This window comes from Toxotes jaculatrix, chromosome 1 (assembly GCF_017976425.1).
Source record: "Toxotes jaculatrix isolate fToxJac2 chromosome 1, fToxJac2.pri, whole genome shotgun sequence".
Classification (NCBI taxonomy): Eukaryota; Metazoa; Chordata; class Actinopteri; family Toxotidae; genus Toxotes; species Toxotes jaculatrix.
Window position 1 is genome coordinate 14,249,044 of NC_054394.1, and position 23,676 is coordinate 14,272,719.

A 23,676-nucleotide genomic window follows, 5' to 3' on the forward strand; every position below is an offset into this window, starting at 1 on the left:
GGGCAGGAGGGAGAGAGGGTGTCTCTCACTGTCCCATCAGCCCCTGCTGGCCAGGGGCCGCGAGGTGACAGAGGTATTGACAAGCGACGCCTTCAAGCTCCGACAGTCGGAGTGTGACTTGCCAGGAATGTGCCTAGCCAGCAGCAGCTCCGCTTTTGACCGAGCGGATCAGTAGCGTGGGACACCCGACACCCGGCTCTGAATCCCGTTGAGCGGCCTGCCCTGCACGACCATGCGCGCAGTCCCGTCCCCCAGACCATCTTTAGACATGGTCAGACCTCGTATGCAGTGGGGCATCTCCGCAGCCCTACCTTATATGAGTAGAAGCTCACCAGGTTATCTGGGTGTGGGTTAAGGTCTGGACTAAAAACACAAAGGAGTGTGCTGGGCGCGTCTGGGGCGCGCACTACCCTGTGCCACATTATTTACATCACTACACGGATCTATTATGTAGTCTATGATAAGCCACTACAGAAGGCCACGGGCACAGGGAGGCCTACAAAAGGCAAATTTACCTGAATATTTATCTGGATATGGGAATTTTCGGAGCCATCAGTGGCCAATTAAAGTACCGTGATATACAAATTACCCAATTATGTCTTGAATTTGAGCAAAATGTCTAAATGCAATAAAGCATAATGGCCTTTTAAAGCTTTTTTTTGTTTTTTTTGTTTTTTTTTTTTACTATATGATTGAAATCATTATCAGCCAAATGGTCCATAAGCGCTCTGACCGCATTCCTGGCATCCCGGACTGGGGCCACCTGTTGCAGGGTGTGTTTGGCTTTTTAAAAACGTCTTCAGGCGGGCGGAGCTTCGCTGGGAGACGCAGCCTGTGTGATTACAGCAGCACCGCGAACGCCATCTGTTCTGCTCCGCTTCCGTGAAATCCGACTCCCGGTGTAAGTATATTTACTGTACACAAATTTAGACTCTCAGCTCCGAATTTCTCCTGTCAAGCCTCGCACTGTTGTCGATGCATTGTTAGTGAGATTTTAGGTTTACTGAGCCAAATCTGCGAGCGCTGACAGACAGGCGATAATCGGTTCTCCATATTACCATATGATTAACAGACCTCTATAAATAACACGGACACATTTGTCATGAAGAGGTGATATGGAGCAATGGGCAACGGATTAAACGATACACTTGCAGGCTGTTACAGTGCAATAGCTTATACAGTCAAGGATTACGATTAAATATAAGCGTTTTTATAGCGTTGGAGTACAGTGGTATCTAAAGTTGGGAAATAAACCTGCTCAGATTTACAGGTGAACATCATGTAAAGCCTATAGTGTTTGTAGTGGCAGTGATTGTGGCTGACCTTTAATTTGGAGTATTCAACTGTTGTTTAGATCGTTGGAGCCAATCACAGGAGAGGGTGGCTCTTACGTAATCACGTTCAAGAAGTTTCTGCAGTTAGCGTTTTAGTGGTCGATCAGATTTACACCTGACGGCGTTTTTTTAACAGTTAAACGCCGATTGAATTTAGATTTACAGATTGTTTTTGGTTAAATAATCTTAAAACTAAGACTGTTTTATCTTCAAACCCAGCCCAGGGAGGCGAACTAACCGCGGGTAGAGGAGGAAGTAGGCGGGTTCTTTACACGGTCCTCCAGCTGCTCTGCCATTGGTTTTAACTGCTTACACGTTATGGTTTAAATGTCTGGCGGTGGTACCAAACCTCGAAGAGCTACGTATCATAGCAGCTAGTGTTTGCAGTAGCCTTGTTTAAGCTTGTAAAACAATGTACTAGATATTACACAACCTATATCACAGACCCATTATGAGTGTGTAACGACGCTAGCTTGTTTTGTTTTGTTTTTTTATTTTACGCATTTTGGTGGATTGCACTTTAAAGAATTTCCAAAGGTACAAGATGGTGACCAAGAGGATCCGCTCGGAGTACATGAAGAAATTTAAAGACCCAAAATGGGAGACCTACACTAAGTGTTATGAGGAGATGCTGAAATACAGGCTGACCCGCAGACTGCTGGAACACACACACAACCCCTGGTTCTGGAGCGGCTCCGACAGTGATTCAGACTCAGGAGGAAGAAGTCCACTTCCACCCAGTAAGAACCAGGTGCGGTCTGAGACCACCAGGGCCAGGACAGAGGCAGAGCCGGAGGAGAGTGAGAGGGCGAGGACGGACACACAGCAGGAGCAGCAGACTAGAGCCATAGGGTCTGTGCCCAGGCTTCCTCTTCAAGAGGAGGAGGAGGAGGAGGATGTGTCTGCAGGTAACCACGAGATATAAATATGACTGAAAAGACTGCACAGGACATTTGGATGTGTGCATGTTACTCTACAATATGTCACTCACTCCTCAGGCTCACAGCTTGATGGTGCCAGAGAGACAAGAGTGCCAGAGGAGCAGAGAGTCAGCAGCAGAGGCAGTAAACCGTTATCAGTTAACCACAGAGAGCGAGACCAAGGTAATTTAGAGTAAATCTGGTCATCTGTATCCTGCAGTGATTATCAGATGTACTTCAGCCCAGAAACTGGGTGGCAATAACATCAAAATGAAGGGGGAATGAAAGTTTTGAATCTGTAACAGACAATAGGGTGACAAGACAACAGGGCGATAACACTGAGTGTAGAGCCTGTGCTCCCCCTTTTGGAGAGTGAAAGCAAAAAGCTAATTTTGTTCATTCAGTGTTGAAAAGAATACTGCATCCTAAAAATATGTTGTAGTAGCTTTATGTTAGTTGTATATGAACTGTCAAACACATGTAGTACATGCTGTCAAGGAACTATCTTTATCTGAGGCTAGTAAACTTATAAAATGGCAATCATCAAATGGTAATAAAATTGCTTTCATTTAACCCATATATATTTGAACTTTTAAGTATTAGCAGGCACACAGTTACCCTCCATGTTTTATACTTTACACACATTTCTGTTTCTGGTATTTTGGTGCATCTTAACCCGTTTGTTTTTTCTATTTGTAGAGAGAGACACTAGGCGACACCAACCACAGCAGAGTAAACCCTCAAAACAAACTTGGCGCTCTCAGAAGGTCAGGCCTGCACCATCACGTCAGCCCAGGGAGGACAGTAAGGAGACTAGACATCCTTTTGCGCTGTACGGCTCAGGAGAGAAGGATGCAGATATCGCAGGCAGAAAGACACACAACGTAGGTCCTGCAGCTTCGACCAATGAGGTAATCTTTCTTTCTGTCTGTCTGTCTGTCTGACGTTCCGTGGAACTGTGTGTGACAAGCTGTGTTGTGACTGAGCACTAAGTGTCAACAGGAACTGACATTTGTGTTTATTTTCCTGGTAGATCCATGAATCGGCTCTGCGTGCTAAGACCAGGAGGGAGGTGGAGCGCCAGATCCAGACCCAGAGGTCTGAGCGCCGGAGAGCAAAGTCTGCTGATCTGGACAAGGCCAGGAAGCTGGTTCAACCTGAGTTCAACCCCTGGCTCACTGAGTACATGCGCTGTTTCTCTGCTCGCTCCCGATAGGACACGCACACGCTGCAGAAATAGTTAAATCAGTGTGATTCCAGACAAAAAAAGAAAGTAAAGCCATTATTGCCTATCACCTCTGAGGTTTAAATACACATTAATGTAGAATAGACCGTGGGGCTGAAGTGTGTATCACTCTGACATCCAGGATGTAAACTGACAAAACCTTGAACATTGAAATTCACAATGTGGCTTATTCGACCAGTGGTGTACTATCATGTTTTTTAAATAAATAAATTTAATATATACAACAGGAAACATTTTACAGGCTCAAAGCGAGTCTTGAAGGAAATAATTTTAAAGTAAATGTATAATTAATGAATAGGTCTACTACATACAAATATTTAGATGAGAATGAAGACTCTAAAATGCATTTTATAGCCATACTTTGTTGCAGTCCCTTTAAACACATGCTGTACAAAATGTGTGCATATTTTTATACATGGATATCAAACCATAGTGGACTCACACAGAGGTAGTAAAGGCAAAGGGCAGCATGTATGAATTTATTCAGTGATTGAAAATGATTATGTTCTAAAATGAGACCACAAACATCAGGAATGTACAATACAGCCCGTACTGTATACACATGTAAACAAAGCCAAAAAAAATCATAAGCAAATAGTTTGGATTCCAAAATATTGTGCACAGCTTTTATTGTGAATAGGCATTCCCTTATTTGTGCTGAGTACTAAGTTGGTTGACATACAGAGAAACATCCCTTTTAAAGGTTTTACTTTTTTTTTTTTTTTTTTTTTACGATCACTTAGTGTTGCAAACTGGTTCTTGTAGATTTAACGTAAACGATAGGTTGATCTTTTCTGACTTGGGGATAGATTGTAAATCACTCACACATTGTACTGACAGTCAAACTCTATAACATTACAGTTGCATGATGTGGCCGTTGCATTGCTCCGAGCTTATTAACGCTTTTATATGTCATTGACCTAAAACAGTTTCATGACAACATTTGTTTGCTCTTTGCTTGTGATAATGTTTGTATAATCTCAGCCTGGTGCTAACACAGTCTGAAAACAGATATTTGTGACATTTAAAGCCATTGTGTGCAGTATTGCGGATACTGCAGTTTTTCTTTTATACATTTAATTGTTGTGGTTTTGACCAGAAAAATGTAACATTACAAAAATACAGCTAATTTAGGTTCTCGTGAGCACACAATAAGGAATAGTTTAAAGCTAATTTTCTTAATTATAATTCTTAAGTGAATATGCTTTAGAGCCAAAAGTGGAACCAAAACAAAGATGGATATAAAGCCAAAGTACCTCTAAACTGAACTGTTATAAATATAGAAATAGAAATACATGGGTATGTATTAGTAATTTACTGCTTACTGGTTAAAGCGGTTTACTCTCTAAAGCGAACAAAACAAACAGCACTTTTATATAGGTTTTCCTGTAATTCATTCATCTTTTGACTCCCTGTAAATATGTTTGTATGTTTATGTGAATGTATTGAACATTAGACAATGTTATTTGTGTTTACACAAAAGGATGAAAATGTATTTTTAATCCTTGTTTAGTAGATCTGATCTTTTCGTGACTGTTAAGACTATGAGATCAGATCCCACATACAGTAGTCATGATAAAATCAGCTCAGTGCCATAAAGACTTGAAAAAAAAATATTTTTCCCTTGGCAACTATAGTTACTGATGTTACTGATTTGAATATTGTATAGTGAAAAAGGAGATGAGGACAGAGATTCTGTACTTCACATTCAGGCATTTAATATTTTTAAAAATCTTTGTAAGAAAATGTTGAAACGTTTGAGTTCAGTATTACATTACTTGCTTTGCTTTGTATCGATTTAGTTTTTCAGTGTTTTTAAGTTATAGTTCAGACAACAGATGTGAATTTTGTGCAATATTATTATACTTTAAATAACTGCATTTGAGCCAGTGTTTTCTTTTTTTTTTAGATGTGAACATGGACAATCTGAGATAACAGTTGTGTGAAACAAGATAGTTAATTACTAATTCACTTAGTTAATGAGACCAAACTTTATAGCGGAGATCATGTTTATACTGTAGTCATTTTAGTTTTGTTGAGGAGATACTGGTCACGCTTTTCTGGGTTTACTTGGTAACATATAGGAAAGACACACAGAGCCTGAATCTTCCTTCCAACCAGGATAGTCTCATCCTAAATGATCGTCCTGATGCAGAACATTTAATCAAGAGTAATGAAGAAGAATTAGAGATAATGACCAATGAGGCAACAGAAGGACTAAAGTTACAGTGTGGAGTCTGGTTTTAGTGAAAAAGGAAAGATAAACATTTAATTCATGAGTTTCATGAGCTTCTGATTGTCCCCATGACAAATAAAATGTAATTCATTAAATTTACTGATGACATAAATGATGTAATGACTATAATATTGTAAATCTGCATAATTCTGTACATTTTTCTGCTTTCATATTAGGCTTTAAACTCACTGTATGTACACAATTAAAATGATTTAGAAGACAACTGTTGAGGTTAAATTGTGTGGTGCAAAGCTTTTAATAAATCACTTTTCCACCTGTCTGCCAACTTACACACATTTTTTAACGCTTTGAATTAAATCTCTTTAAATAACATTTAACATCAGTAATGTAACAGCCCCTTCAGCAAGCAATTATTCCCTTGGAAATAGATAGAATAAATAGAAAATAACTTTTCCATTGGAAGTTCCTGTCATAGAAAAAGGTGTTTTTTTCTAAGATTTCAAGAAAAGATCTGCCTTTAAAAGAAGATGCTTTATTTATAGTCATTTTTATTTTAAAAACATATGCTTTTATCATACACAATAAATTAAAAATCCATGATATTCATTATGAGGAGAGAAGAAACATACATAAATATGAACAAAGGACTTGATGACATAAACACAAGACAGCAACCTGCTGTGGAGCAGTGAAAAACCACTATCAGATCACACACTTGAGGATACTCTAATCTGAAATATTTCTACAGCTTGAAGTGTATTTAATTTAAAAGATCAATGCATAATTTTTGAGGGGCAAAAATGTAAAAAAATAAAAATAAAAACATAATTGATATGTTGTTGTAATGCTTGAATACACCTATGAAAAACACACCTCTAAATCAGAATCGTCAAAAAATGTATTGGTTTGTGTTTTTTGTTGAGAGCTTTATGTTGCTGAACTGTTTCAAAGTTTAAAACAAGAGACATAAAAGCATCTTTGGAGACAAAAATCAAGCACACATCAGATAACTTCATACCATTGCTAAATGCATTCAGTTAGTATTTACCAATAGCTGGCAGCAGTCAGTCAGGTATTCATGTAAACAGGCAACATTTACTGTGTAAGTGCAACAGATCAGTCATTGGTCATAACTGGAATCCTTTGGACAAAGAAGTGTGTTACACTGTCATTTAACGGTGAATGTTGAATGTGCCACTGTGAATTAAAAGATGACACGGTTACTTTCACAGTACAAATGATTTCAATGAACTACAACAGAAAACCAACTGACTGTGCAGAACATTTCGAGTTGCCTCTGTCTGTATTTTTTTTTGTAGATCTATGAGCTTGAACAAAGATAAAACAGCATTTTTCCACATAAATGTGTTAGTCCATAATGTAATCCACATCAACTTGTCCCATTTACAAACAAACATACTCGCTGCAAACAGTACACTGCCCATATATACTGCTTACAAGTTGCCAGTGTATTGTAGCTTAACATGATAATAATACAGTGGTGCATGAACCCTGATGCTGGATATGATATCTACTTTAATATACATACAATATCTCTTCATAATGAAATACTCTTAAATTCTGTTTGAGAAAACATGCGTCAATCTCTATGTACAGAAACACTATACAGTGTATAAGATGCTGCAGGGGGACAGGAGGAGAGATTTAGAAAGGCAGAGAACTGTGCAAAGAGACGGGCAAGCAGGCAGACGGGTAAGTAGATGCGTAGGAAGGTAACAGAGAGAATGATGGGATGTTAAAAATGCAAGAAATGTAGGGATGGTGGGCGTAAGTGTAGGTAAGCTGATGAAGTGTAATTTGGCTGCTGCTTTGCCAGGGGGCACTTTACTGGGAGTGAAAGTACATGAGAAGGGAGTGAAATTAGGGAAACAGGGAGTGCAAAACGTATGAGCAGTCACAAGACAGTTAGTGGTGTGTTTAAAACTAGGTGAGAAGGAAGTTGACAGGCAATCAGAACAGGTGGATGGAGAAAGAGAAGAAGTACTGTAGTAGGGAAGGGTTTTAAATAGGGATGTGGATAAGGAATAGTTCACTACACTTTGGGAAATGTGTTTTCTTACCAAGACTTAGATGAAAAGAAACCAATACTTTATATCTGGTAATTATAAAGCTGCAGCCAGGTGGTGATTGGCTTAGTTTAGCATAAAGACTGGAAATAGGGGGGAAAGCTAGCCTAGCTTGTCCCAAAATTTAAAACAAAATCCACCTGCCAACACTTTTAAAGCTAACTAATATACATATCAGCATTTCCTATGCATAGTCTCCACTTGTGCAGCCTACCCACATAAATGTAACCTTAGGACATCTTGTTTCACTCTTTTCAAACTAAGTTCTGGCCACGCACCTGCTGAACCAGCGTTTTCCCACCCATAGCCTGAAACATATAGGCGACTACTGCATATGAGGCATTTAGAGGACACTGCATAAACTGTTGGTACTGATAATAACCTGGCTTACCTACTCTCTCTCTAAACTGCATGAATCTCTGCATAGACATTGGTGACATGCCATGCCACCCACCACCACAAGTAAATCACTAGCCTGTAGGAAACGCTGCAAGTTATATCTTCTTTATTTCAAACACAAATTTTCCCAAATGTAGACTATTCCTGTAATCAGTGTAGATGGGATGTAGTAGAAAGACAAAAATATGGTAAGTTGGGAGGTAAGCAGGTATGAGGGCAGATCAGTAGAAAGGCAGGAGAGAAAGAAGTTACATGTCAGTAATTCACAGCCTGATTGGAGGGCTGGGGAGGGTTTGGTCCAATAGTGGAGCAGATTGTTGAAGGTGGGTGGTCTCTGGTTACCTTGGAGATGCTCAGAGGTCTGAGAGGGGCGTGGCTCTCTGCAGGTGCAGCCATGACAACAACGGTTTTCTGAAGGTTTTCTGAAGGTTCTCAAGGTTCCGTGCGAAGGTCGAAAGATCAAAAGGTCAGGGAGGAGTCACCAGCACCGCAACCTGAACCCAGCGCTCTCTGGGTCCCCCGTGGCTGTTCGTCTCCTTGTCTTCAAAAACCTGCCTGAACCACACTAAACACATGCCAACACACACACACACACCCACAGATAAATAAAACACACTCAACTGACAGTTTATGAGGTATACCTAGCTACATTTGGCAAATTATAAATAACTTTTATAATTTTATTCAAATGTTAATGCACTGTCACTTCCCTCACATTCCCCCGACCTGAACATCACTGAAAATCTGTGGGTAGATCTGAAACATGGAGCTGTATCCCCCCGAAAAAGACACTATTTGCTAAAAAGTTACAGTGACAAGCTGTTTAAGAAAGTTATGTATAATTCACACAGTACAAATACAGTGATCTGGCCCTTTCACCTTATCTGTGTACGTTACAGGGCACATGCACTAGCAGCCACACTCCTGGGTGCCCTGTGGCTGAGCACGACGAGGAGAACGGAGCTGTCGTAACGCGGCGTCGCCGTACTGGATACCTGACCCCATCCTCTCTGGATCCAGTTCTCCTGAAAATGAAAGAGGAAATCTGTGAGGAGAGTATCTGAGAGTATAGGTTTCAGAAGCTCTGAAAGGAGATGTTTGTGTGAAAAAAAAAAAACTATAGCTGAGATCATTTTTTAATTATCCGCGAGAACTGCTACAGTGCGGGGTCTGGAGTCAAACCTAAGCCTGCCGTGTTGATCCTGTTAGGACTAGGAGGGATTTAGAGGCGGGGGATAGGGTTATGGGCGAGGATCAGAGATTCTACCTGATTCTATCTTGTTGAGGATTTTACGGGCGCACTGGACAAAAGCCTCTTCAACGTTCTCCCCTGTTAGAGCGCTGGTCTCCAGGAACATCAGCTCTGACACACACACACACACACACACAGTGTTATCATCATATCACATAAATCCTCATGCCACATATACCACAAATGGACACAAAACACACACATCATATGCTGAACTATCATTGCAATAATCATTGCAAATATATTCCATAAAGAGTTCAGTTGCAGATACGTGTAGGCGTACAGTACTTCAGTCCTTTGTGGTCTTAACAATACAGCCATTTTATTTTGAGTGACAGGATTTTTTGCAGAAAATCAGAGAGCTGCATTTCTCTCAGGGAAATGATGTGATGATCTCTTGCCAAAAGAAATGATGTCCTTCCTCTAACAATAAACCAAGGTAAAATTAATAAATTGAGGGTTTGTGGGGAAAGAACCAATCATTCAGTCCCACTTGATCGCAGACTGTTGATCCTACCGTTCTCCTGAGCAAAGCGTGAAGCCTCAAGGAACGTGACCTCTCTGTCTGTGTCCAGGTCCTTTTTGTTTCCACACAGGATGATGACGATGTTCTGACTAGCGAGCATCCTGGCATCACTCAACCATGTGGTCAGGGCGTTGTATGTCTCTCGACTTCAGTGTACACAGAGGCAAAGAGACAGAAAGAAGACAAACAGGTTACATTTTAGACAGGGGAGGGCACTGGACACTGAGGTGATCTGAAATCATGTTCTGTGATTGGCTATTTTACCTGGTGATATCATAAACCAGCAGGGCTCCTGCTGCTCCTCTGTAGTAACTTCTGGTCACAGACCTGAGACACACACACACACACAAAAATGTGACCCTGCTTTTCAAAGCATGAAATGAACACTGCCTCTGTTACATCAATGCAGTGAAGCATAATAATATAATTAGTTACATCTCTGTTTGACAAGTAACAATATCTGCTGTGAAAAAAATAATTTAAGTTTCTCTCCACTTTTTCTTCCTAGCCAAGTGAGATTTAAAGACTAAATCTGCCAGCCGGAAACTCATTATTTATTATCATTTTTCCCTACCTGAACCTTTCTTGTCCTGCAGTGTCCCAAATCTGCAGTTTGACCATTTTGTTGACCACACTGATGATCTTGGAGCCAAATTCCACTCCAATCGTGTGGTTGGACTCATCCTTAACTGGAAAGCAAAATAAGACATGAAATCTTGCCATTATTGTTAAATTACTATGATGCAAAGTGATGACCTGCAGGATACTGTTTCATTAAAAAGCACTGCACAAGAAAATCACCTAGATACACACTGTTGCTTCCAAGCTACACTAAAAAAGGTAAATCCAATTTTCACATGTTAATATGTGTTGATAAATATGTGCTCATAAACACTGGGTGCATTCATTTTTACACATTTACAGTTTTTCCTGTGTTATAGTCAACAGTGCAGTGTATTCAGGAAGTAAGCACTTATCTGACGACTTACACTATTATAGCACAGAGTTTTACTTCGTCTATTTTGTGAGTTCAGTATGTTCTATGTGCGGTTTACTGAAAGAAGAAGCTACTGAAGTGGATCATCTCAGGATATTTAAAGTACTGCAATAAAAATACACTACCAGTAAAAAACAGAAAAGAAGCTTTAGAACACCCAAACTTTTTAAATTTTTACTGAAATTTCATTCAGTGAATAATCTTAAGTAGTACAAAGGTAAAGGTAAACAGTAAACTGCCCAAAGTAAGAAAACTATCAAATAATGTAGATTTGATAGAAAACAGGCCTTTTTCAGGGATTGAGAACTCAGCTTTTGTTGATTATTTACAAATCCTTTGTCTACACAAAAACCATGTTGGAAAAAAACTATGTTACTACACCCTTAAGACAATACTGTAGTGCAGGAAGTAGTACTGTACATTACTATCACAATGTTGAAAAAAGGGGAAGTGACAAAGAAAGAGAGAGTGGTGGTGTCGAGACTTAAACCACATGGAGCTGCTTTTGGAGGAACTGGACAGAAAATGAAAGCAGAGCATATTACAAGTGCAACACATTCGTGGGAACCTCTGCAACAATGTTGGGACAAACTTTCTGAACACTGACTGTTTTCCACAGCAGAAAGAATGTCACAAATGTTTTCAGCTGCCAATTGAGTCCAAAATTTAGATTAGATTTAGGATTTAAGATTCTGTGATTCCTGTTTGCAATGTTCATTACTGTGTTTTAATTTCAAAAACAGAGAACATACATTATGTAAATCTCAGCAACAACCAGAGAAATTGAGGTGTTCTGAAACTTTTGACCAGTTGTGTACTTATTTTAGGACTTTTAGACAACACTACATGTTTGCACTCTACTTAGAGGTCAGAGAAACAGTGAAAAATTTACAAATGTGTTGCATCTTTGTGACTTACATCTCTTCTCTATGAACTGGTGCAGCAGACAGGATTTGCCTGTTCCAGCATTCCCAATCACCAGGAATTTAAACAGGAAATCTGAGGAGGGACACAGAAATTACAACACATATATTAACTAGAGCAAAACCAATACTTGAGCTGGGCCAATATTACTGGACATTACCTTATCACCGGCACACTGGCATCAATATACATACAGGTTTGTGGTGATGTAGAAACTTTTCTACTCAATATATATCTTGATCACAATTCTTTAATAATCATATTTAAGCAATCCTTAATATTAATACTGATCATCTGAGGTAATATAAGCACACCTCTTTCAGTGAGGTGGAAGAATGTGAGTTTATCCATAAATAAACACACTTAACACTGACATACATGGATGGTGGTGGTGAGACTGTGCAGTAGTATCAGACCTGCAGTTCAAAATAATAATCATCCTAATGTAAAATGGTTAAGCTTGGACAACAGCCCCTCACAAACCATGGTTACAATCTTAATAGCTAACCCCACACTCCTTGTATAATGTGCAGTTTAAAGGATGCACAGCTCAATCAGATTTTCATACCAGCCCCATCATCCCCGACTGCCAGCTTCCTGTCCATTACGCTAGCCTCTGTGGGGATTTGTAACCTTATAATGTCGATACGTTTTGTCTGTACAGCCACAGTAAACTCTACAGTATAACCTCTGTGGATTTGATTACGCTGACATGACATTTTTAAGGCCAAGAGCCTCCGCCAGAGGCTCGGTTAGCCTGTCAGCTATCTGTTTACGGTGAGGAAAAACCTCTCTCGGAACACCTGCCTCATTCCCATCTGTGGCTACAGGAAGATGTTAATGCTGGACACTTGTCAAAACAGCCTCCTTACCGTACGACTCCGACATCGCCAGTGTGGCGGTTTGACAGTAAAAGGGAAGGAAATGAGAAACAGAAGTTGATAGATTGACAGCTAGCTAAGTAAAGGAAAATAGTCTTGTTGATGATTTCCGCGGATTCCAGCAGATTTTCCCCTCCGACTTCCCGTACGTGGTTTGCCATTTCAAAATAAAAGCCACTCCAACGGAATAAACATCGTAATGTTTCAAGGCTGCCGCCGGGTGGCGCTGTTTAGTCAACCAACAGTGATTGGGAACACCTCTTTCAAATTCGTTCGAGTTTGTCGAATATTTCTGACAAACATTTCTTTAAATTTGTGTGTAAAGTGCCAGATAATATAAGCATTGTCTATAGAATACAAATACGCACCACAATTAAGATGTATCAAGATAATACACAATTCCCGACATTCCAGTCACAGACACTCCAGTCCAGAAGATGGCGGTTATGTAGCTAAACGTTTGCCAACAGCCACACAACTTCACAAGAAGAAGAAAAACGAGAAACGGCTACTGAGCTAGCCAAGCAGCAGACTGTATTTAGCGGACTATGGCTGCTGTGCTCCCCGTTAGACCGCCCTGCGATAGCAACCCAGCTACTCCTGGAGCACAATCCATAAAGGTGACATTTATAAACACGAGTTACAAATAGATGTGTTCCCAGAGCTCTGTATGTGTGGTTGTTCAGCTAACAGCTAGCTGGCTGTCCAACGGCTGCCTCCGTCCATGATTGACAATTAGTTAGCCACATTAGCATCACTCCTTTGTTTTTAGCTCTGATGAATGATTAGGTAGCCAGATTGGGATGGTTTACGTTTCCCTGTTGCGTTTATAAACAAAGACCTGTGTTGTTTTTGAAATGTCTGTGTCAGAAATAGTGTAACACGTTTCTGTGAGTGGTTTGATTGCAACTGCACTTTTTTTGTGCCCTTACCTTATTTCAGTCACTGCTTAGGCAACTGTGGATATAAACTCATGCTTTTTGTTTTGGTTACTTCTAATCCGACCTTCCTATGTAGGTCTTTTTTGGGCCATTGTATACACACACACACACACACACACACACATATATATAGTATAAATATGCAAACAAAATGTATCCTCATTTTGTTCTAAAAGGTGCTACTCTACAGACAGGACCTTATCCTCCACAACTAAACATCTGAACCCATGAATTTAGACTAGATAACTGATAGATAAGTTTTCCAGTTCCTCCCTGCAGAGGAAGATGACTGTGCAGGTCCAAATGTGCATTTTAGACAGGATAGTGTGGCCCGAAGGTTTTTGGTTCTAGTGAAGGTGAGATCTGAGGAAGTCCAAATATATCTGTCTATGATACTTTCATCCCTCTTTGAGGTGTCCACCGATGCTGGTTGTAGGTCAGGAGCATGAGGATGTTTTAAAACTACACTAAGCCAGATTTTTTGAAGAAACACATCAGAAAGTTCTGTGAAGTAGCCCCATCTGTGCTGTATACACATTGTTAGCATCACATTATATCTTTATTATAACTTAAAATTGTACGTTATTATTTTCTGTAGGAGGATGTAATAGAGGAGGAGTCCAACGATGGCAGCCAGCCTCCCAAACGACGGAGGATGGGTTCAGGGGACAGCTCTCGAAGCTGCGACACCTCTAGCCAAGAGCTTGGGTAGGTTGTCTTGGCCCTGGGTGTGAAACAGTAACCTGCAGAGTGCTTGCTTAAAAAGTTTTGCAGCGTTTTTTTCCAACCAGTTAATTACTAGAGGGTTTACAAGGTTTTAGTGTTATTGCTTTATATATTTTCGCTTATGCTCTACCCTTGAAAATTGTATTTTTCATGTTTTTTGGTGTTTGGTATTTGTTGAAAGTGAAAGACATGTTTAATCTAATTGACTTTATGAACACTTTACAACTAGTTAAGTGAAGCCAGTCTAGTCAGTTTTATTTAAATAGCCCAATATCAAAAATTGCAAATTTGCCTCAAGGAATTTTACTATCTGTACAGCGTATGACATCTTTTATCCTTACACCCCAACACAACACAGTGACACACTGTATAGTCAATCAAATATCAGTATAACAAAGTTTAGGGTCCTATTTTATGAATTTATACAGATGTAAAACAATGTTAAACAGAAATAAATTACAATTTTAGTTAACTTTGACTTTTGTGGAAAAGGTTAGTAAAACATAACTTGTATTTTGTTGAAACAAAGCTGTTTTTCCCCCACCTCCTGTTCCAGCCCGACATATTTCCCAGCAGAGAACCTGACAGAATACAAGTGGCCACCAGATGACACAGGAGAGTATTACATGCTGCAGGAGCAGGTCAGCGAGTATCTGGGAGTCACATCTTTCAAGAGGAAGTACCCTGGTAAGAACTGGAGAAAAAAGTTATAGTAGGACTGAATCGGTTGATTATTTACTGATCCAAAACTATCACTTGATTTGATTATTGTAGATTATGATATTGGTGTGAAATTACAGAACAAAATATTTTAAGACTTCTATTATTATTGTAACAGTGGGATGTATGGCATAATACTACACAAATCCTTCTTTGCACTATATAGATTTACAGAACACAGCTATTCCAGTAATAATGCTTGTTCATTTACAAGTATAGGCACTGAGGAAAGGACTGGACTGGTCTCACTATTAGTAGCTTCTCTTTCTCTTCTCTTCTGTAGTCATGTTTTGTCTTCTGTCATACTGCTGTAATGATACTGTTTCTCTTCACACGTTTCAATGTTGTTTTTTCTGTCCATCTGTAGATATGGAGAGGAGAGACTTGTCTCACAAAGAGAAGCTTTACCTGCGTGAACAGAATGTCATCACTGAGACGCAGTGCACACTAGGTAGGAACCAAATCCCAGAACGCCAGCGAAACGCACAGTTGTTTCACTACAGTGCGCATGTTGTGATCATGCAAGTGTTTCTCGTTTGTTTCCAGGTCTGACAGCTCTGCGGAGTGACGAGGTGATAGATCTGATGATAAAGGAATATCCCACCAAACACTCTGAGTATTCAGTCATACTGCAGGAGAGAGAGCGACAGAGAATAGCTAAAGAGTACTCTGTAAGTGCACAAACAGAAATATTGCATGCAACTTATGGCTGATGATTAATTTGGCATTTTATTTTTACATTAATGTATTTGAGGAAAATTCACTGTATATGTCTCTGTCCATTGTCTTTTCATAGCAAATGCAGCAGCAGAATCCTCAGAGGGTGGAGGCCAGTAAGGTTCCTGAGTACATTAAGAAGGCAGCAAAAAAAGCTGCAGAGTTCAACAGTAATTTCAACAGGGAACGTATGGAAGAGAGGAGAGCTTACTTTGACCTCCAGACACATGTAAGTCCAACCTGGGATACAGATGATCTGTGATTTTGCAGGGATTTATTAAAGAGGCAACCATGTTTTTTAATGATTAAGATCTCAAAATTTTGAGATGTATGTTGTTTTTTATGTTCTCTCAGATTATCCAGGTGCCTCAGGGCAGGTTCAAAGTGCTGGCACCAGAGCTCACCAGGACAGGGCCCTACCCAGTGGCTCTAATACCAGGACAGTTCCAAGACTACTACAAAAGGTACATTACACACCTAGATGAATGCTTTTGCCTACAATTGGCCTCCTATGTTTTTAAGTTAACCAAGTCAAAACCTATGGCTAACCTTTCCTCCTTGAAATTGTGTTTTGTGAATAGACTCTCAGGCTGGGTTACCTATTGCCGTTCTCAATGTTTTGTCCCTATGCGTCTTTGTGTTGTGCAGGTACTCTCCCAATGAGCTGCGATACCTGCCGCTGAACACAGCTCTGTTTGAACCTCCACTTGATCCAGAGCTCCCTGCACTGGACTCTGAGCCCGACTCAGATGACGCAGAGGATGGCAAAGATGACAAAAAGAACAAAAACTCATCTGTAAGGCATTAAGCATCCATCATTAATCTCGTGTATACATGTTTCTGTGTTCAAATATAGTGTACGTTACTCTTAAACCCCTTATCTTTTACTCTACAGGACAGTTCTTCAGGCAACACTTCAGACGTGGAGAGCCAGGAGGGAGGTGGACAGGGCCAAAAGTCCAAGGCCAAAGACAGGACATCTACCCCGGCCAAAGACGGCAGCATGCGCCACTCAGCCTCCCACAAAGCCACCCCAGGGTACAAGGTAGAGGACAAAACCACCTGAACTCTTCTCCAACAACAGCAACAGCACTTTTCTACCCCCTCCTCCTCTTTCTACTACTACCACTCCCTTACTCCATCCATCCCGCCACCCCTCCCTAGCTTTCTTCACTTTGTTCTCCGGCTTCTACAGTTTGTCAGCAATTCAGCTGGGACAGCCTGGTCCACACAGACACACATGCACACAGACACACACCGGGGGTCCTGGCTTCAGTTTTTTGTTTTTATGATTGCCACTTGGCTTTTTTTCCCCCCCTCTTCGTACCAGACTGTGAGCAATAAGAACATTTTAAAGGAACAGTTCACTTGTTTCTTTTTCACTGCACTTTCACTCTTTGGTTTTTTGGTGAAGACAGATTTGAACTTTAAAAGTTTTTTCCTTTTGAGTGTCTTCAATATACCTCTTGTCTGTCCTCACTTGTCAAAACAAAAAGATACTTCCAAGACAAGTAAGTGGATGTTTTGGCTGCTAGTTTTCTTTTTTCATTTTTGAAAAGTCTTTTTGTTACTCTGATATAGAAAATATAAACCACATACATTTTGTGGTTGCTTTTAAAGTAGTTGATGTTAACACTAGAGAGTTTTAACATTTATATCTGAAGTGTAGAATGCACTTAACCTTAATGTTTTAAGTGTGTATTGGTATAATAATATGCTTTGTTTATACACCATGTGATGTACTGTTAATCTTTTAATAAGTATCAGACAGCTGTGTGACATGGGTCTTACCAGACCCTGAGAAATGAGGACTTGCTGACCTTGTTCACACTGTTGCTGAGCTGAGCGAGAAGTAGTCTGCATGCTACCTGTCTAGATTTGGTCTCTGATAGATAAGCCCCACCTCAGCGTACGTTTTCTTTAACATCCAGTCATGGCATATCTTCAGTAGTCATTTTAAATAAAATGTCTTGAATTTCATCTAAACGTTTGAGGCACTGTAGATGGGCAAATAGTATTATGAGTCTACCACTTGCTTCCGGCATCCCACTGTGCTATGCACTTTAATTTTTGTTTATTTTTCCAATCCTCAACTTTGCAGAGTAAAATTTCCAGCACCTTAAAATATGCTGGTGTATTACCATTAAAAAGAGTATAATGGACCTGGGTAAGTCCAGTTGTGTTCGGCTCAGCTTTGTGGTGTGGGCATGGTCCTTTTTTTTTTAGTGTCTCGTTACCAGTTACAAGTTTCAGTGTGCTTGAGTTTGATTTAATTTAACTTTGACTTGACCTTTATTCGTCAAATCATTTTGCATATGCTTTTGAGCCTACATACATAGCATGGCATGTTGGTAGCCAGAAATAACTTGAATTAGTCAGTAGACTAATATCCCCGTACTTTATGAATTTGTGATGAGTACAAAAGGACCTATAGATGTAATAACTTCCAGGCGTTTCTGTATTTGAAAAAAATACAGTATACAGGAGTCAGGTATGATTCATAATTTTTTAACTCAGAAATCGACCAAAGTAAAATGCCTGTAGAGTTGAAATGTGCCAGTCCTCTTTTTCTGTGGTAGATTTTTCCTGTATTTTCCCAATTTTCAGAAAATCCCAGTAGGTGAAAGATCTACTAATTTCTAAATGACCTCTGACTTCTATGTCTCCACAAAAGACACAGTAAAACTTTCAGTCAGTGATGCAGACTGCTAGCTGATTAACGTTACTTCGCTCTGGTCTGGCTACCATCTCCAGTATGTGCAGTGGTTAATGGTGACCTCATGATCAGTGAAAACTCACTAATCCTTTTGAGTAGTGTGGTGTTTCACAAACGACTCATGAATAAAAACCAATTATGAACAACAAGGTTGGAATTAGATCGACTGATTCACTCTAAAGCAGTGTTTTTTTTAAAGATATTATACATGTTGCATGTTATATACGTGTTATATCTATGTTGCACAATCAACATGACATGTTCAGGTTAACGGTTTGAATTTGAATCGCCATGAAAGCTGCGGCTCCACAGCCTTTCTGAAGTTTATACATAGACAGGACATTGTGGAGATGGAAACACTGTGTTCACTGTGATGCAGTTTCATACAGTAATATAACATTAATTATATTAGTATAGCCTAGCTAAGAATGTATGATGCTAGTTTAATCCTTAGAAGGAGCCAGAAGGTTTTGTTACTCCGTGTGTTAGATACATTGAATTTGAGGGCCACGATTATCAGTACGAGTCAAGTTTAGTTTCCTTGAATACTGTTCATTAAATCCAGGCAGGCATGTGGAAGCTGTGAGGCACAACCAGCTGGTTAACAGCTATGCCAACAGCTGCAAAATTTATCACTTAAATTACAGAAATCTCTTGACAGCAGAGACATAATTGCTTAGGTGTCAATAAAAGTAAAAACCAGATGTTGATACCACTGATCTAAAATCAGAGCAGCCTGTTCGGGTCAGGTCAGCCAGGTGAAAGTTCCCGCTTAATTTTCCCTCTGTATGTATGCTGCTTTCTCTGAAATGATGCATGTTTAAGGTTTTTTTTGTCTTTTATGTGCATTCAGTACGGTATTCCTTGTCCAAATTTAGTTAATTTAGAATAAAACTTGTTCAAACTAGCTGGATTTAGCCTCATAAATTGCTCATTTTCAGTTTTACTGTGTGGACGTTTCCACTGAAGAGATGTTTTGACTGTATAAGCATGAAGCAGACTTACTGGACTTGGGCACTGCTAGTAACGTAAGCGTTTCATGTGCCCACAGATACATTATTATAGTTGTGAAGGGTCAGTGATCCAGCCAGGCCAAAGCTATGATCTGAATTTTCAGTTTCAACTGAATTTTATAGGAGAATTGGTGGTGATATATTTATGTACACAACTCATAGTATATATGTATGAAAATATGCACGAGCGGTTCAGGGGACTGTGTCCAGCTCGTCCTTTTTCTTACTTCTCTTTCCTGCTGCTGTCTTTCTCTTTCTCTTCATGTAGTCCTCTGCTTTGTTTCTTGGATTTCATCATTACCAACTCCTTTATTGACCCATAGTTTTGTACCTTTGACTGTTTCTTTTCCGATCAGGGGACATTTTAATGAAGGATGTCTCACCATATCTTGGGGTGTTAGAAATAACTGGACATGATACAGGCTAAACACATGCATTGCCCATGAATAACAGGAAAACTTTAGATGAGTGCAGATTTTGGACGTTTTATGGATACTTTGGTGTCCTGATAGTTGCCATAGCAACACAAGCTCCTCTTACATAAATAATAATTAATAATCTTCAGGTAAATACTGTTGCACAGATTTTGTTGACTCACTGTAGTTGTATGTAAAGGTTGCTCCTGCATCCTTAATCTTCACTGTTTTCCTATTTATACCTCTGACAGTAGTAATCATATATTCAGACTGTGGCCCAACAGTGTTCTGTGTCTTCCTTTAGAGACATTAAATTTTTAAATAGTTCCTTCTTTACCTGTGTGACATCCTGAATTAAATGTCCCAGAGACTCCTCTTTACCTTCCTGCTCTGGTTCTTACCTTTCTGTCCTCTGTTAAATACAGCACCTTTAATGTAGGGAAATAAAGTTTTCAGACCTGTAGCGGGGGCTGAACTGGTGCCTGACAGCACATTGATTCAAGTTTGCAGTCGATAGATGCCTGTCAAATAACATTGAATATAACACTTTTACATGATAATAGAAGATGTTTTTTCTTAAAAAAAAAACCAAAAAACTGTAGTATCCTTAAAGCCAGTCTGCTATCAAGGATGCCACCACTTGACAAAAAAATACAAATTAAAAATAAATCTACCATAGATTTCAGGTGCCCCATGCTTGCAATACACGTACACCTTTCTTGTATTTGTATCCCGAGCTATATTTTAAGTTCTTAGTATAATGTCATAAAACTTAGTTTTGACACCACGTGATGCTGTTTGTGTTGTGTCAACATATAATTCATGTTCCCCAAAAGTAGAAAAAGCTCTCATTAGTCAAGATAAACTGGTCTTTTTGTTTTTCTTCTTCAGACATTAAACATTTGTTGAACTACTTTGTTGTCCATGACTACAGGATTCCCATGTATGATTGGTTTTTATAGCATTATTCTGCCCTTGCAGCCTAAGGTCATTCCCAATGCTATATGTGGCATTTGCCAGAAGGGTAAAGAGGCCAACAAGAAAGGCAAACCAGAGGCTCTCATTCACTGCTCCCAATGTGATAACAGTGGTAAGTTCATACACTTTTAAAGGACAGTTCCCTGCTTTTTATTCTAATGTATTTTGTTTAACTTTGTAGTTAAGCCCCCGAAACAATCTCCTGAATTTGCTGCACAACAACAGCAGAATTTAACCACTTCTAATGTTGTGTTGTGTTATTTTGTGCAAGTTATGTTTAGTTTAGAATCACACATGGTGTAATTTTATATTTTCAGGAAAATGTTTGTACTGCCTTGTTTTATTTGCATTTAGACAGTAAAGTTTGTGTAATTTCAGCTGATGTGTATAATTCACTTTTCAAATGATTTACACTGACTGTACAACTACAGACACATGGTTCAAACAAATGTCAGTACTGCTATTTATCTGCAGCCTGTTTCAAACGTGGGGAAATTTGGAAATTTTGTGTTTTATTTATTTTTATCAGACATACATAAAATATCACAAATGCTTGCCAGTCAAAAAAAAAAAAAAAACAGTTCTAGGCGTTGCTGTTTATTCATAATAATCTTAAATTTTTCTGAAGCAACAGGACAGCATATTCACTGTGTGGACGTGGATGGATGGGCCTGTTCACATTAAGCCTGTTTTTGTGTCTTTGTCTCCGGGCTTGCCTGTGTCTGTCTGTGCATGTGTTGTGTATTTATTTTTGTCCTCGGTTACGTGTGTGTCTCCGGCTCTGTGCATGCACGTATGCTTCTGTGTGCGTGTCTCTGTGTCCATATACTTTAGGCCACCCTTCCTGCTTGGACATGAGCGAGGAGCTGGTGTGTGTGATCCAGACGTACCGTTGGCAGTGTATGGAATGTAAGACCTGCACCGTCTGCCAGCAGCCACACCACGAGGACGAGATGATGTTCTGTGACAAATGTGATCGAGGATACCACACATTCTGCGTGGGCATGAACTCCATACCTACTGGTGAGTGGATGGATATGCGTACGGTGGATGGTATGGGCAGATACACAACCACTTACTTGACCTGAACTACAGTCTTGATTGACATCTCACTCTGTGACTGGCCCACAAACAGTACGAAAGAGAGAAGACTTTTCCACGCATATTTTAGATTGGAGTTTGTTTTTGTATTTGTAGTTGCCTCTGTTATAGTTACTGATTCAGTGTCTCTGTCTCCTCAGGGCTTTGGGTATGTGAAGTGTGCGACAAAGATTTCACCACTCCCAAGAAGAAGGGAGGAGCCAAAACACCTAAGAAGTCTAAGTCAGCGCACAAATAATCAACAACATCTTAAACCACAAAACCTTTACCAAATTTTACACAAATGCACTGTCATTAGTTCAGTGGTTTGCAGAAGCTGTACCATTTTTTAAAAGACCATTTCATTGTTTATCTCAAAAGCTTTCTTGGAGAATGATTTAAAGGCCCAGATTATGATCCAAAAATAAACAAAAGTGTAGCCCTACTACCAAATACCAACAATCAAACATAAGATCTCAACAGTCTGTTACTCTTAAATGGTCGACAGGTCTTTTAAAACTGAGGCTAACACTAGAAAACACTAGAAAACTTTCATGCCAAACTTAAATCATAGTATGTGATTATACCTCAAATATATGTGCCCAAAAAAATCATATTAGGCATTAACCTTAGCATAGCAACTCTGTTCTGTAATGGTAGAGACTAACTGAACCTCAGACACCATATGTATGTAATATTAACAGCTAAACTGTAAATCAGATCCATCCAGATTCCTGCAATAAATCCTGCAAACTGCTAACCACCAACAGTATCAGTGTCGGCCTACTTCACCGAACCAACACATCTTGTAGTTTCTTAACTTTTCTGCAGTGATAAACTGTTTGATGGGAAATTGTTTCAGTTGAACAAATGGTGCTTTTGATCCTGTACTATTGATACAATCAGGGTTATCGAGAGCTCCCTGATATAATTCAGTTTCTTTCAAAACATTTCTGTATGTTTTTGTATGTTATAAACTACAGTTTAATAAACTTTTATTTAATGATGCAGGCCAGTAAGGAGCAATTGTATTTAAACAAAGTCTTGTCTTACATAATGACATGGTGCTTGTGATCCTGTGTAATGAAATGTAATAGACACTGGCTGTGGTAGACCTCATGGCTGCAGCAGTTTTCAGGTATTCATGTGCGAGTCTTGTTTATCAAAACAAAGTTTTTCAATCCTTCTCTGTCAATTATTGTACAAAAATATAACCACTCACTGTAATTACTTAGCATTGTAATTCAATTGGCATCCGTCAGTTATGATTATTCAACTGGTGTTTTTCCAATCAGCTTAGAAAATGTTGTTTTTGTTATTATTATTATTTTTTATCTATTTTGTATTGTCCTGGAATGAGCAGGTTGTTTATGGAATATTTGTTGCCAATTATGTCATAGTCACTGAATTCTGAAGTGTTTTTTCTTTTTTCAATAAAAGCTACTTTAAAAAAAAAAAGACTCATTCATCCATAACTTGCTGTGTACCATATTCAATGAAATCCGAGTCAGTTCAATCATTATTTATGTGTTTAATTGTGTTTTTCTGCACTTTTTTTAATCTTAAAAAATAATAAGAAGCCTAACTTTGCTTCTTTTCCATTGTT

General features: G+C 39.3%; 3 protein-coding genes across 4 annotated transcripts; 2 read left to right on the forward strand and 1 right to left on the reverse strand.

Annotated features, from left to right (window-relative positions):
• The first annotated feature begins 820 nt into the window (after positions 1-820).
• Positions 821-5,246, forward strand: ccsapb (centriole, cilia and spindle-associated protein b). 2 transcript variants are annotated; one of them, XM_041032593.1, is made up of 5 exons: positions 821-901; positions 1,861-2,242; positions 2,333-2,437; positions 2,954-3,165; positions 3,288-5,246. In XM_041032593.1, exons 2-5 carry the CDS (start codon positions 1,879-1,881, stop codon positions 3,468-3,470), a joined length of 864 nt encoding a protein of 287 aa, XP_040888527.1. In that variant the 5' UTR covers positions 821-901; positions 1,861-1,878; the 3' UTR covers positions 3,471-5,246. The 2 variants fall into 2 exon arrangements, with proteins under 2 accessions (XP_040888527.1, XP_040888451.1); XM_041032517.1 differs by having other exon boundaries at positions 854-2,242.
• A 751-nt stretch (positions 5,247-5,997) lies between these two features.
• rab4a (RAB4a, member RAS oncogene family) lies at positions 5,998-12,895 on the reverse strand. The gene is made up of 8 exons (XM_041032696.1): positions 12,755-12,895; positions 11,877-11,957; positions 10,536-10,650; positions 10,226-10,288; positions 9,953-10,107; positions 9,451-9,546; positions 9,063-9,208; positions 5,998-8,748 (listed from the first exon to the last, which is right to left on the reverse strand). The coding sequence occupies exons 1-7, from the start codon at positions 12,768-12,770 to the stop codon at positions 9,093-9,095; spliced, it is 642 nt and encodes a 213-aa protein (XP_040888630.1). The 5' UTR covers positions 12,771-12,895; the 3' UTR covers positions 5,998-8,748; positions 9,063-9,092.
• A 360-nt stretch (positions 12,896-13,255) lies between these two features.
• Positions 13,256-23,518, forward strand: phf10 (PHD finger protein 10). Its single transcript, XM_041040846.1, has 12 exons — positions 13,256-13,383; positions 14,303-14,412; positions 14,987-15,117; positions 15,518-15,601; positions 15,697-15,821; positions 15,947-16,096; positions 16,222-16,331; positions 16,516-16,663; positions 16,763-16,912; positions 20,994-21,102; positions 21,825-22,013; positions 22,232-23,518. Exons 1-12 carry the CDS (start codon positions 13,312-13,314, stop codon positions 22,327-22,329), a joined length of 1,476 nt encoding a protein of 491 aa, XP_040896780.1. The 5' UTR covers positions 13,256-13,311; the 3' UTR covers positions 22,330-23,518.
• Positions 23,519-23,676: the final 158 nt, after the last annotated feature.